The 14,635-nt window shown below is 41.4% G+C and overlaps 1 protein-coding gene across 4 annotated transcripts in view; it reads left to right on the plus strand.

Moving 5' to 3' along the window:
• bcar3 (BCAR3 adaptor protein, NSP family member) overlaps positions 1-13,053 on the plus strand; it is a 79,784-nt gene extending 66,731 nt beyond the window's left edge. For all 4 annotated transcript variants that reach the window (XM_076875674.1, XM_076875676.1, XM_004562057.5 and 1 more), the window contains 12 exons: positions 755-880; positions 977-1,093; positions 1,338-1,570; positions 2,245-2,345; positions 3,287-3,421; positions 4,919-5,143; positions 5,289-5,911; positions 8,000-8,115; positions 8,741-8,912; positions 9,188-9,299; positions 10,491-10,694; positions 10,798-13,053. In XM_076875674.1, the coding sequence (XP_076731789.1) occupies positions 755-880; positions 977-1,093; positions 1,338-1,570; positions 2,245-2,345; positions 3,287-3,421; positions 4,919-5,143; positions 5,289-5,911; positions 8,000-8,115; positions 8,741-8,912; positions 9,188-9,299; positions 10,491-10,694; positions 10,798-10,976 (2,343 nt within the window). In that variant the 3' untranslated portion in view covers positions 10,977-13,053. The remainder of the gene's footprint in view (positions 1-754; positions 881-976; positions 1,094-1,337; positions 1,571-2,244; positions 2,346-3,286; positions 3,422-4,918; positions 5,144-5,288; positions 5,912-7,999; positions 8,116-8,740; positions 8,913-9,187; positions 9,300-10,490; positions 10,695-10,797) is intronic.
• The last annotated feature ends 1,582 nt before the right edge of the window (positions 13,054-14,635 follow it).

Raw genomic sequence — 14,635 nt, forward strand, 5'->3', positions numbered from 1 at the left:
GCCTACAACTGACTGAGACCCGTGTAAAGTGATTTGCAGTAGTCCAGGAGGAGGAGATTAGGTCATGAATGACAATCTTGAGATCTCTTATGGAAAGAAAAGGCTTAATTTTCTTTCCATAAGAGAAGGCTAATTTTTAACCACCGAGTTACTTTGATAATAGGTCTCATTTTTTCTGTGGTAAATGATAAACGGGGATCAAGCTTGTCAAAAATGTTGTCATTTGACTTGTGCATTGATAGATGCACAAAAACACTGAAAAGTTTTCTGGATTAAAGCTTTATTATTTTGATTTCCCATATAAAGGTTTTAGCGTGAAATGAATGTGATTCTACATGAAACTGTCCCTTAAGCGTCTAGGTCACTAACTGGATAAATTGGAATGGTCCTCGTGTCTTACATAACCATCACTAAGCTCGCAAAGCTGGTACTAGCCTACCATTAAACGTTTGTATTGTAAACAATCACTGTGGGCCACTGTAGGTGTTCGTGTGTGTGTGGGCCGGTTATTATGGGCTCCTAAATCTGTTTGAACAGTCACGTGATGCAGGCTGGGCTTTCTCAGGGGCCAACATCATCTATGAATTTTCAGGTTAGGACATGTCTTAAGGTTAAGGTAAGGGTAACGGTTAGGCATGTAGTTGTTATCGTTAACGGTAAGTCACCAGGAAGTGAGTGAGACAACGTAAAGTCCTCTAATGTCATGGCTGCGTAAAGTTGAGTGTGCCCGTGTGTCACTTATTTCTTTTTGCAGGTTGCAGAAAACCTGGTGCAGCGAGATGGAGACTTCCTGATCCGTGATTCGCTGTCTTTACCAGGAAGTTACGTTCTCACATGCCAATGGCGAAACACTGCTCAGCACTTTAAAATTAACAAGAAGGTACATATGAGCTTCCAGCTACACTGAGGTGAATATTTGACTAGAGTATATAAAAGGTACAATAGCTAGGTCTGTTATTTTGCCTGTCGCCTTCAGGTCGTGATGCTGAATGAAGCTTACTCCAGAGTTGAGTACCGCCTAGACAGAGAAGGGTTCGACAGCATCCCTGCACTCATCAGATACTATGTTGGCAACAGAAAACCTGTCTCACAGGTGGGTTTAGTCACTATTTTTCTTTTAATTAATCTTGCTTCAAAGTTTATTTTATACTGTTATTGTTCTGGTTGGTGGTTTTCCTCATTATAGCACATAAAAGAAAAACTTTTGGTAGTTAATAGTAAGTTGTGTTTAAGTGCTAAGAGTTTCAAGCTTGTGAGATAAATATAGTCGCAGATAAATAAAATATGTTGAGGTTTCTTTAGGTCACCTTATCTGTTCTTCCGCCCACACATTGAAGGTGGTAGGGGCCATCATCTTCCAGCCAATCAACCGGGGGCTGCCGCTGCGCTGCTTAGAGGAAAAGCACGGACTGTCGAGCAGTCACCGGGAGAGGCTGATGTCGCAGGAGAGGCGGAACCAGAAACGCCTCAGCCTCAATATTACCAACGGACACACATACGACAACACACAGGCCATGCACGACAGCACACACTGCCAGGACAATGGCATTGCCCGAGGCAGCCAGCTCAGGTTTGCGCTCTAGAAACACACGCAAACACACTAATTAACACCTGAACACTGTAATTCCTCGCTGGCTCTCATAACGTGGTTGTTGTTCCACTGAGCATGTGAGATTTCTTGGATTTGATTAATATAAGCCTATTACTGCAAGTGGATAGTGGGCTACAGACCAAATACCAATCTGTCTGCTGTGTTTGAATAGTAGAGACCCACCTTTGCACAGTCTCCACCTCCACACATCGTTCTGCTTTTAAGGTTTTACTCTTTGCACTGAGCTGTTTACATTCAATCGTTCTGACTGAAGTTCGCACATACACATGTCCCATACACATCATACGTCCTCTGTAAATGAAGAGCTGTTGTCTGTGTGCAATTTCAATGCACACAGACATTAAACAGGGTTCTGTATCTATCTGAGAGAGGTCAGACCAGCTGTGAGGGGATAATAAATACAGAGCTGAGAGTAAAACAGAACACAGAGATGAACAAGAGGATATATGGACAGAGAAAAGGCTTTTTAAAAAGTCAAAGAAGGGATGAAAGGATTAGTGTTTATAACGTGATTTACTTTTTTTTGAATACTAATGGTACCTTTTTATTATTATATTGGAAATATTTGTAAGAGGTTTATCCGATGCCCATGTGTGAGTGGGATGTTTTTATCGCCCTTCCTCCTCTTTCAGGTTGAAGGATCGCTGCGGCAGCCAACCAGCAAGTCTCAATCAAGTCCAGGAGCGGCGACACCCACTCAAGGCGCACCAATCAGAAAGCTTCCTTCCTCTTGGTAAGTAAAAGCTAGGAGGTTCTGAAAAGCTGTGTGACCTTTGAGGAGAGGCTGAAAGTTTTTATTATAATTACACATCTGTATAATAAACACTCAGAGAGAGCTGAGTGTAAAAGCGAAGCTGTCGATTTACCACTCGACCCAAACTCCTCAGCTCTGGTAGAGACCGAAAGAATGAGGTCATGGACACGAGCAGCAGAAAGGAACTTTCTCCAAAGGGCAGCCGTGCTCTCTGTAAGTCAGAGGTCAGCAACCTGCAGCTCACGAGCCACGGATTAGGATTACATCTCTCCAATTAACTCTAAAAAGTTTAATACATAAACTATATGTACTAATTTATGCTCTTCCAATTACATCTGTTATACACTCGCATCCACAGTCACACGTGTCTGCCGGTTGTTTTGGGGGGTTTTTCTCGCCACCGCTCCTCCACATCAAAAGGAGCCCATTGAGGTGGTTTGAGTGTCTGACAAGGATGCCTCCTAAGTGAGGTGTTTGGGGCATGTTCTGCTGGGAGGATGTCTCAGGGCAGGACGTCCAGACATGCTGCAGAGATGATAAGCTAGAGGGGGTCTGGGGAGAGAGCGGTCTGGGTTTCTCTGCTTAGGCTGCTGCCTCCATGAATCGGTTAAGTGGAAGAAAATGAGATTAATAGATCTTAGTGGCTTGAAGTATTTTGAATCCTTTATTTTTCTCTGTATCTGTTGTATCTAATTTTTACAAACTGATCTAATGTATATGAGACCTCAAAAACAAAAGTGGGAATTCTAATCAACTCAGTGCCTTTTTTTAAAAATTATTTCCTTTCCTCCCCACCTCCACCTCATCTTTTCCTTTTTTTTTGTAACCTTTTTTTTAATTTATTTCTATTTACCCACTGTCTCATTATCTTCTCTTTCATCTCTTTAACTCCATCTTCTGTAATTTTGTTCCGTCTTCAGGATCCAAACCGCAGCCCCTGCAGACACCTGACTCGCTCCTTCCCAGCCCAAACTCCAAGTCGCCGGTGTTTCGGACAGGCAGCGAGCCACTGCTGAGCCCCTCTTTCCCACGGAAATCAGCAGAGCCTCTAGCAGGTATACAAATATTTTGGTGGAGAAGAACCAGCAGTATACAGATGAGTTTCTTCAGCGATAATTGCGTTTATACAGACGAATCCCTGAAGACTTTTACGTATAGTGGTTCATATAATAGAAAATGGTAAATGGCCTGTATTTGTACAGTGCTTTACTAGTCCCTAAGGACCCCAAAGCGCTTTACACATTCAGTCATTCGCCCATTCACACACATTCACACACTGGTGATGGCAAGCTACATTGTAGCCACAGCCACCCTGGGGCGCACTGACAGAGGCGAGGCTGCCGGACACTGGCGCCACCGGGCCCTCTGACCACCACCAGTAAGCAACGGGTTAAGTGTCTTGCCCAAGGACACAACGACCGAGACTGTCGAAGCCGGGGCTCGAACCAGCAACCTTCCGATTACAAGACGAACTGACAATTCTTGAGCCACGATCGCCCCTAATAGAGTCTATTAAGCCTAACAATTGCAAGACATGTGATACAAATAGGTGTTTGGCTTTATTTGTAGTATTACTGTCCTCTTTATCAGTATTAACTTTTAATGTTAACTGTAAAATAGATTAAAATAGATTTGCTTGGTCATAGTGCATAAAATGTACAGTATAGAGCAGCACTCATGCTAGACACAGAGCTACAAACAGAACAATTGAGAAAAAAACTGCAATTAACAAAAGCAGCCTGAGCGCCCACAGCTCTGCCAAGACTAAAAGTTCCCTATACAGGTTGTATAAATCAAGTCCCAAAGGACAAGGATGGCCTGATCCAGGGATTGAGTTTGATATTTTGTTGAGAACATCATGATGATGTCTCCAATTTTTGTTTTGGTATGAATTTATAAAGATTAGATGCAAGATGACAAGTTTGCCCTGCGTCATAATGACGGTTTATGGACAAATCCAAAATGTACTGACTTCTAAATGTTGGTACTTTTCACCTCTTTCTTTATTTTTAATCCTGCAAACAAAACCACTTTATCACTTTGATGGAGGAAAAAATGACAAGAATAGCAATCGAGGATGAAATAAAGTAGCCTTGGTCCAGGCATCTGAACGGTATAGAAATAATGAAGCTAAACAAAGTGGCAGTTTGGACTGATTATCAGGCTAAAAATAACTGTGTGGTGCTTGCTAGGAGCCAATAAAAGCCCACGTGGGGTTTTTAAAATTAATCAGCCGTTGTGCCTTCCTAAGTATGTGGGTGTAATATAATACACTCTCCCGGGCTGCTCCTGCCATTGCTTGAATGTTAGACAATGAATTTTCCTCCTGTTCTGCTGGGGCTCTGTGCTCTAATTCACAATCTGATAATATAGCTGAAATCTGAGTGTGATGCATGCTTTTCATTGTATTTGAATTTAAATAATAATATCTTAAACATGTTAAAAAGTCAGAGGGGTTGTAATATTAGATACTTAAAAACGTTCCAAGTCTTTATATGTATAAAAGCCAAAACAGCTTTTGTGTAACTTTTACGGCACTCGTGTTCCTCCAGGCCAAGCGATCCGGGGCTCTGACAGCCAGCTGTGTCCTAAACCGCCTCCCAAACCCAGCAAGGTTCCTCTGGCTAGGCTGGCTCACTCCTCTTGTCCTCAGGCTAGAGTTCCCTCCTCCAGCTCCTCAAACCTCACAGACACCTCCTGTGTCTCTCCCAGACTGGCTGCACCTCCACAGGAGCCCAGACGTGTAGAAACCCCTGATTCTTCCTGGGCGGGTGGAGGTATCCTTTTATTTTATATATCTTTTTTAAATATATTTATGCAAAGTTATTTGATTATTATTGGATGGTAAACATCTGTTTACATCAATATTGACTTTTATTTTCAAATGCAACATTATAGATGGATGTGTTTGTTATTCCACAGCCACTGCAGGCCCTCCTGTTCCTCCAGTGAAGCCCCTGAAATTGCAACATCTACGGCTGCCTGCAGACTCCTGCTGCTCCTCTGGGTCTCTAGTTTCACCTGCTGATGCTGCTAAGTGTCCCGATTCAGAGACAATAACAGGACAGGGTGAAAGACTGCAGCCCAGCCCTGCAGACCTGAGGTCCTGCAGCCCTCTGGAGTGGGAATCGTCAAACTCTGCTAACCCCATCACAGAGCACAGCCGTGAAGCTCAGCTAACACTCTGCAGCTATGTGGAGAGACTGAAGAGAGAAGGGGAGATGGGGAAAGAGGAGGAGGAGGTGTCAGGAGACAGAAGCTCCTACCATCATGCTATCGCAGCCTTGGAAAACACCAGTGAAGAAGAGGATGAAGATGCAGGGAAAGACGAGGAGAAGGATAAGAGGAGGAAAAAAGAGAGGAGTAGTTTTCAGCGGCCTGTCATAGAGACGGAGTCCATGTTCAGGCCAGCAGAGTTCGACTCGCGACTTCTGCCTCTAGAAAACAAACCACTGGAGATGGCGGTTCTGAAGAGAGCAAAGGAGCTGGTGCTCAGCCACAATCACCACAGCCTAGCCAGACACCTGCTGATGGCTGACTGCCAGGTATACATACACTCTCTCTAAACCTAAATATAACAACCGTAATTTATTTTTCACATGGTTATATCCTCCTCCGCAAAGTCATTATCTTTCGTCTTCCTGATTTTTTTCTTTTTATAGACTGATTTTCTGGATGCTTTAGAGCTTTTCTTTTTTTAATTAGTTAGTTGGTCGTGACTACTATATATATATATATATATATATATATATATATATATATATATATATATATATATATATATATATATATATATATATATATAAACAAAAACAAAGGAAGCTTGTTATGAAACAACTACTTAAGTAGAAAGTGAGCAGTGAAAAAGAAGGAAAATAAAAGAATATTTCTATTTTCTGTTGCCTGCGTTGTTGACTGTGAGTAGGGAAGAGGTTAAAGTGGGATTGAGCGTGTGGTGAAACTCTAACATCAGCTGTCGTCGCTCAGCGTGGAGAAAAGAATCACAATTTCTATTGAGGGCTGCAGTGAGTTTCTTTGTGTACAGGCTGTGATCAGCTGATCTGGGCTACTGCTCTGAGGTTTACTGCCCTTTGTGGATTTACACACCTCAATTTAAGATGTAAGCAGATGTTTTATGAGTTGTCCTGTTCCATCCTCTACACTGTTTGTACTGTCTTTATATTAGACAGTATAAAATTGGTGAAGGTGGAATTTGATGAATGAATCTCAGCATCATTAGCTTAACTTCAAATTCATCTGTGCTGTACCTGATATAATCTAACTCTGACCATGAAACACAGCCACTGTGCACCAGTCACACACTGTTCTTTACTTTTAATCCATCACAGTACAGCAAACTAACCTGTTTTTATCTTCACTAACTGCAGAGGATCTTCATCCAATTCTTAAAAAACAGTCTGCCTCAGTTTGATTAGCAGTAGTTTCGCATTATGATAAAGCGTAATGTGACATGTGCACACATAATATTTGGGTTAAAACATGAGGATTTATATTAAAGCTTTTCCAGTATATCAAATCCCACTGAGCATGCTTACCTGTACATCTAACCTGTTCTTCCTCTCCTGTCCTGTCTTATCTTTCTCCATCTCTGGGTGAGCTCTTTCTTTTCTCTCCTTGTGAAATACAGCAGCTGGACCTTTAGCTAGCAACACACTGTGCAACAAACTGCACACAAGCAGTTTGTGTGCTTGCTGATGTTTGTTAAGCTGATAGAATTATTTAAAAAAGATACTCGTTTTGCTCCTCTCACTCTTCGTTCCTCCTTTGTAGCACTTGTGCACACCTGCAGTCGTTCGGGTGTCGTGCCCAAAAAGCACAAAACAAAAAAACTCACCCCAAAACACCAGCCCACTTTAATTCCCGACTATGGTACATGATTTTACCTCTTTCGTCTTTTTATACAACCTCGTGATTAATACACAAACAGAATTGTCTTTCACGTGTTACTGTTTAGGCTCAAATTGGTTTGATGGAGTGACGTAAAAAAAAGGTTTGCCTCACACCTCAAAATGCATCAAACCAATAGTAACGAGCCTGTTTTGAAAATGTAAGGAGAAGAAAGTACAGATTTTTATTTAAGAGAGTAAAAATAAAAAGTTGTCAGAAAGATAAATAGTCAAGATACCTGAAAATTCTACTGAAGTACAGAAACTAAGTATTTGTACTTCATTACTTCCCACCTCTGGCAGTAACTGATGGTTTTAGAATTTAGTAAATGTACTAGTGCTGCAAAGACCCGGTATGATTCATTGTTAATAATAACATATCAGAAAGTGCTGCAAACAGCATCACCGTGCTGGGAAAATGAAAACTGACACTGACGCGTGCATTTAATCTGCAGGTAAACATGTTTACTGCTGCTGTGACACACAGATCCTCTCTGTGTGTATGTGTGTGTGTGTTTGTGCACTATAGAGAATTAGATTTCCACCCTGCACCTGATGATGCTGCTGCAGAACAAAAATGATCTTCATGATGCAGAGACACAACCAAATAAAATGTTTTGCCTCATCCAAACACATGCGCTAGGCACATCCAATGAAGCAGGGTGACAAACTATAACAGAAAACTGTTCTAACAGCTACTTGTAAAATTTCTTTTCTTCCCACCAGGTTGCCAGGATACTGGGAGTGACTCCAGAGCTTAAAGGTCAAATGGGCGTGTCCTCCGGTCTGGAGCTGGTGACATTGCCGCACGGTCGTCAGCTGAGGCTGGACCTGATGGAAAGGTAAATACACTGTATTGGTTAGCTCTTTTGGGGTAGTAGCAGACACAATTCAATTCTCTTCTGTTTTGATTGTATAGAACCAAATCACAACAGCAGCCGCCTCAAGGGGCTCTATACTTTAAGATAAAGATCCTACAATAAAACAGTCAAATGACCCAGTACGAGCAAACACTTGGCGACACTGGCAAGCAAAAAGTCCCTTTTAACAGGAAGAAACCTCCAGCAGACTCAAGGAGGACAGCCATGACCAGTTCTGGGTGAGGGGAGGAAGACAGGACAAAGACGAGATGTGGGCGAGAGCCAGAGATTAATAACAACTAATGATTAATTGCAGAGAGGTGTATAAAGACATGGAGAGTGATGAACAAAGCTCAGTGCATCATGAGAAGCCCGCAGCATGACTAAGGGACTAGTTGTTAGAAGTTTGAACTGAAGCTGATATACCACCATTAAACATGGTGGTATATCAGTATATCGTACAGGGGAACCCATCGTGGAACTCGCCCCTCCAGGCAGTGAGGTCTGTAGTTAGACTACTGCACCGCTGGACGATCAGATAAGGAACAAAAGACATTGCTGTTGGGGGCTGTTTGTAATCCACCCATCTCCTCCATCTGTCTCCTAGGCACCACACCATGGCAATAGCTGTTGCTGTGGATATTCTGGGATGTACGGGTAGCGTGGAGGAGCGGGCTTCCACTTTAAATCGCCTCATTCTGGTTGCTATAGAGCTGAAGGACACGGTTGGGGACCTGTTTGCTTTCACAGCCCTGATGAAAGCTCTGGACCTGCCTCAGGTAATGAATGCCTAGCCCTAAACCCTAAGCATAACCCAATCGTAACAATGACACTAAAGCCACATTTTGAGTCTCAAAAATGCCTTCAAACTTGTGGGAACTGGATTTTGGTCCCCATAAATTTAGTAAACTTCCAATTTATGGTCCCCACAATGATATGAATAGACACACACATGAATATGACAACTAGAATCTCTCTATCATGTAAAAAAACAAAAAGGAGAGATTTAATTGTAGTTTGAAACTCTTAAAGTTGATGTTTGTTGTTGATGTAGATCAGTCGTTTGGAGGAAACATGGACGACTCTACGAAGGAATTTCACACAGACCGCTATCAGCTACGAGAAAACACTCAAGCCTTTCTACAAGAATCTGTACGAAGGCACCGGTAAGAGGACAAACACAGCCTATAGCCACTGATAACAGCTTAAATATATAATATGTATTATTTCCCAAAAAAAGAAAAGAAATTACATCAAATCATCATTTAGACTTACAGGAAGTGTGAGGCTGTGTTTTTGGGACTCTCTGAAAATGTAGCATCCAGGTTACATGGTCTCCATCTCTGTGTTAGTCAGGGCTGTATTAAGGGTATCGAGGATGTGCATGTCACTTAGAATCCAGACACCACACGACTGACTTCATAGTTTTCATCAACAACCTTTGTTTTTCCTGGTGAAAGTAAGATGATGAGCAGGTCTGGACTGGGACAAAAGATTGCCACGGCATTTTTGCTCCAGGCAGCCCACCTCACTCTCCGCTAGCAACAGCAGCCTCCTGTGACTGTGAGGGTTGTTGTTGATGCTACTGTTAACGGTACAGCAGCAGCAGCCCGATAACTAAGGTGTCAGCTAATTTGACACATTTTGGTGCATATGTTTTTGCTTTATTTTTATTTTTCTCTCTTAGTTTTGCCCCTAAATCTTTTCACTTTTCTTTGGCCAGCAACCAATTCTTCCACACTTAACTTTAATCTGCATGAACACACAGGGAAGGTAGGGGAAGGGCCGGTTGCCAAGTTGATCGTAGCCTGTATGACTATATCGAAAAGAACAAAATGTATATATTATAACAACAAACATGTCGTGTTCGAAGTCACTTAAATAACCTCGCTTCCCCATTTTAAAGTTCAAATTAAACTTCAGCAGGTCGCCTTGACCACGTCTACATGACTAAATGCATCAAGTTGCTGCCATGTGATTGGCTGATTAGACATTTGTGTAAAGGAGCAGTTGAACAGGTGTGCCTGATACAGTTGCTGGTGAATGTGAGAATTTGGATGATAGCATTACTGTAATTTAAAATATATATATCCTATTGTTCATAAATGAAACATCATCAAATAAATTGAGTATATTTTGTTTCGTCTTTTTAATAAAATACATGGGGTAAGTAGATCCTAAGCATTGTCTTATAAAAGGGTTACTGTTGCTATAAAAAACCCTTTTGTTCAAATTCAGCCAGTAAGGATGAACATTGCATTATTTTTTTTTCTATATTTACAGTTTAAAAAAAGCAAAAGTCAGTGTTTATGTTTTTTATGGCGCTCATAAACTCTACTAACCTCACTCTGCTGCAGCCTCCTCTCCTCCGGTGGTCTGTGTGCCCCTCCTCCTGCCATTCCTCACGCTGATGGAGCGTCCTTCAATTGCACCTGACGGGGTGGAGCTCTGGGAGACCAGCGACCAGGGCTGTGACATCATGCTGCGCCACCTGGAGGCTGCACGCAACGTTGCACGCAATGCGCACGGCTACACTGCCAATGCACAGAAGATCTTACAAGGTAAACACCAGAAGAGTCCACCAAATTCTACCAAAAACGGGCGTTACGTGTTCCTTTAAAAACAAATGAATAAATAAAATCCACCTGTGTGTTTGTTCTTTAGGGTTTCAGTGTGACGACGATCTGCTCGAAGTTTTTAAGACAGACTTTCAGCTGCGACTGCTCTGGGGAAGTCGCGGAGCTACGGTCAACCAATCAGATCGCTACAACAAATTCAACCTCATCCTCACTGCGTTGTCACGGAAACTGGAGCCTCCATCTACAACACCAACCATAATCTGACTTCTTCTACGCGAACACAGCAGAACAGAAAAGACAGGAAGTGATTAGTGAGCCAATCAGGATCATCAGGAGGATCACTGTTCTCTGAAGGCGCTCAGCAGCACAGCAGGCGGGAACGTTCACCTTCAGGTCAATGTGCTCTGATGGAATGTGAACCAAAGCCGGGCTCATTTCATTCATGAAAAGCTTCAGAACATCTGTGAAAACTGAACTCCTTTTTTTCAGTCCAGATGTTCACTGTCCCGTCAGGTCAGCTTTAATTATGTAGCCCAATATTACACATCCCAGGTTTGCCTGATGGCTTTTTAGAGTGAAACAGCTTCTGATTCCCTTTGTCTGAGAAAAGGATTAAGGGGAATAAATACAAATTTTAGGAAGGAGAAAGAATGAATTTACAGTACGGACAATCACCAGAAAAAAACCTTTACAGCTAAGTAGTTTCAGTCAAATAAAACACTGGAAAGCTCAAAAAATATTACCGCTGTCATGACACACTAGACTGAAAAGTGATGTCTGCACCCAAACCCCTCAGACACATCTCGCTTTTAACTTTTTTAATCAGACTGATGCAGTGGAAGCTATTTCAGGAAGTGATGTGAACACTGATCCACTTTTAAATTGATAAGTTAATATCACATGGTTGTGTTTAACTTTGCAACAGTGGATTTGAGACTAACTTAGGTAAACTGATTCATACTCATTCATGTTCATTCATTTTCAGTGGAACAGCTGTCCATCGTTTCCAGCTGTTTTAGTCGGTCTATATCACTGTTTTGAAAATCAGGGTGTAGAGGGGGTAACAAGAAAAGGGTCTGTGTACTGTCTGTACACAAATCACTTGTGCGTCTAATTAGAATGACTGATGAGCAGCAGCACGGTGGTGCGGGTGTCATCTCACAGCAGGTGGGCCTTTGCGTGTGGAGTTTGCATGATCTCCCTGTGCTTGCATGGGTTTCCTTGCACAGTCCCAAGACATGCACTTCAGGTGAAATGGTCTTTCTACACTGACTGTAGGTGTGGTTGTCTCTCTGTGTTCAGGGTTTAAATGGCCTGGTAAAAAAATAAATAACGCCACATTGTCGTTCTCATACTGTACATTGCTCCAGCAGCTGTTTTTAGCCTTTGTCTGCAGTGCTCTCTTTAAGATGACTAACGTGTGTGTGTGTGGTCATTTCTGTCAGATGATGTTGCTCGATGTCGTCAGTGTACATTAGCAGGTTGAAAAATGTCACACCTGCGGCACCTGAACAAGTGATAGAGAAAAAGGACGGACGATTTCCAACAGTGTCAGAATTGTATTTTTGTTCTGTTTTCTGTTAGCCTCATTAGCTTTGCACTATTATGCTGGTATGTTACATAACAAATATATATAATAATCAGGGCACTTTAAATCTATGTGGCCATTTGCTACAAACACCGCTCACCCAGCAATAAAAGAGGTAAATATCTGAGATGATGAATTCTTCCACTCAGCAGGCGACAGAAGGAATCAGCAGGTAATCATTTTTTGCGAGCAGAAAGTCATGATCTGTGTGCCTGAGTAATGTGTTTGTACAGACACACACGCAGAAATAATGGAAATATGTTAATAAGCAAGACATTAAAGCTGTACATATTTAAAGCATGTTAATAATAGACTGTAAATACTTTCTGTAGATGACTGTTTAAGAAAAAAAAACGTGCTGATAAATTTTAATGTTTATATTATTATGAACTACTGTGGTAAGATTAAATGCCATAAGCACGATCTGGAGAAGTTGAGCGTGTTACCATTGAATGTGTGCACTGTCATTGTTCTAAAATCTTCCACAAACTTCCACTGAAACAACTCCACTTCTTTTCAATGCTGCTTATTTTATTAGAACAATATTCTGAGAGAAGAAAAAAAGCATTTTGTTCACAAAGTGTCCAAAGACATTCAAAGTAAAAAGATGTGCACAACAATACGAAAAGAGAAGTACTGCAATTGGTTACAACATGGTAGAAACACAGATTTACATGTTAACATCCTGCTAAAGCACCTTGTACCTGCTGTTCTTGTATTTCTTTCTGATTTTAAATAAAAAGTTTAAACAGCTGGAAAGTATCTTTACATGGTTGCTGGATACAAAGTTTCCACAGGACAAAAACAGGAATGTGGAGAACATGTGGTTTTTGCTGGGTAGTGAACAGCACCACGCTCACAGTGTTATTAAAAAACAAACCGTTTGTACATAAAACTTACTGCAGATTTAGTATAGCGTCAAAGCTCAATTGTTATTTAGTACTTTTGCATTATATTCAGAGTTACAGCACAGTGTCCATTAGAATACACAGTTTTATGCATATATTTGGAGTCTGGTGTGTTTTCTCACTTGCAAACTGCTGCATCACTCAGCAGCTCTATAGGGACGGCACGCTCCAAACGGGCCTTGAGCCAAACCAAAGTGTAGCAGTCACATATAAAGCATCACATCTAGTTAAGGGTTTGCATGAAATGCTTACCATTCTAAATGCTCTGCAACATAAATGTCAGCAAAATTTTAATCGTATTCCTGTTGGAAGTTTATCACACTCACAACATGATTTCGCTGTCTGACAATAATGGCCTGAAGGTTATGGTGGGGTAAGTTTGAATGCTGAAACAATCAGTGGAACATTCAAGCTTCTCATATGTGAAGCTAACTGGAAGTCATATCTTGCAGTTTGTTGCAACTCGTTCATAATTGTTACACTTGACTGTCCGGCGATTAAAAACTATTAGCTGTGGTCTTCACTGCTTTAAAGCAGAAACTGGATGACCTGATATGACTGCATTAACACTGGAACAAAAAGTCATATGTACACATAAGAAAAATCACTGATGAAGCTTGGTGACGTCTTTGCAAATCAAATCAAATGTACACTGAACAAGTCCTGGAAGTATCAGTTGTAGTCCTAGATGAAGAGGGCGGGGCGAAAAGTTCAAGTAACAACATCTACAGCATTGTTCTGCACGGTTCACAGCTTCATCAAAGAAACATAGATTACAACGAAAGCATGGCCACCTGCTGTTTACACTTACGTCACGTGAGATGAATCGTTGGCGGCTTTTTACGTTAAGTAGTAGGTGTATAATTTTGTTAGTCTAACAGAAGATCAAGTGGGCCATTAAAAAAAAAAAACTAACTGGTGAATGAATTCAAAGACTACAAAATCATGCACAAAAAAAAAAAGCCTCTTTGCTCAAAATGAGATACAAAAAGAGTATAAAACAGTCAAGAGAAATTACTCACGCTTATTTGTTTGGTTTCTCACGTCTGCACAGGGGTCATTCAGATAGTTCACGTGTCTCTCACCTTCATTCATTCATTCATCTAGTCACTGTTTGTCAGATTTAAATGCTGTAGTACTTTCGGACAAAGTGCATCGGTTCAATTCAAAACATGTCTCTCATAAAAATGGCCGATAAACCTAAAAACAATCACCACGGAAACACATTCAACATGACAGATGTTAATATGTACAAATCATTCAATGGTTAAAAACTAACAAAAACGCACATGTGCACAAATTAACATGTTCACATGTATGGAAAGCCTATCAAGCCGGGGGGCAGGGAGGGGACAAAAAACTCATTGGTATGTGTAAATGTTTGGCCTTCCGTACACGAGTACATGTCGCTGATGCATGCGTGCTTG

This window comes from Maylandia zebra, linkage group LG17 (genome assembly GCF_041146795.1).
Source record: "Maylandia zebra isolate NMK-2024a linkage group LG17, Mzebra_GT3a, whole genome shotgun sequence".
In the NCBI taxonomy this organism is placed as follows: Eukaryota; Metazoa; Chordata; class Actinopteri; order Cichliformes; family Cichlidae; genus Maylandia; species Maylandia zebra.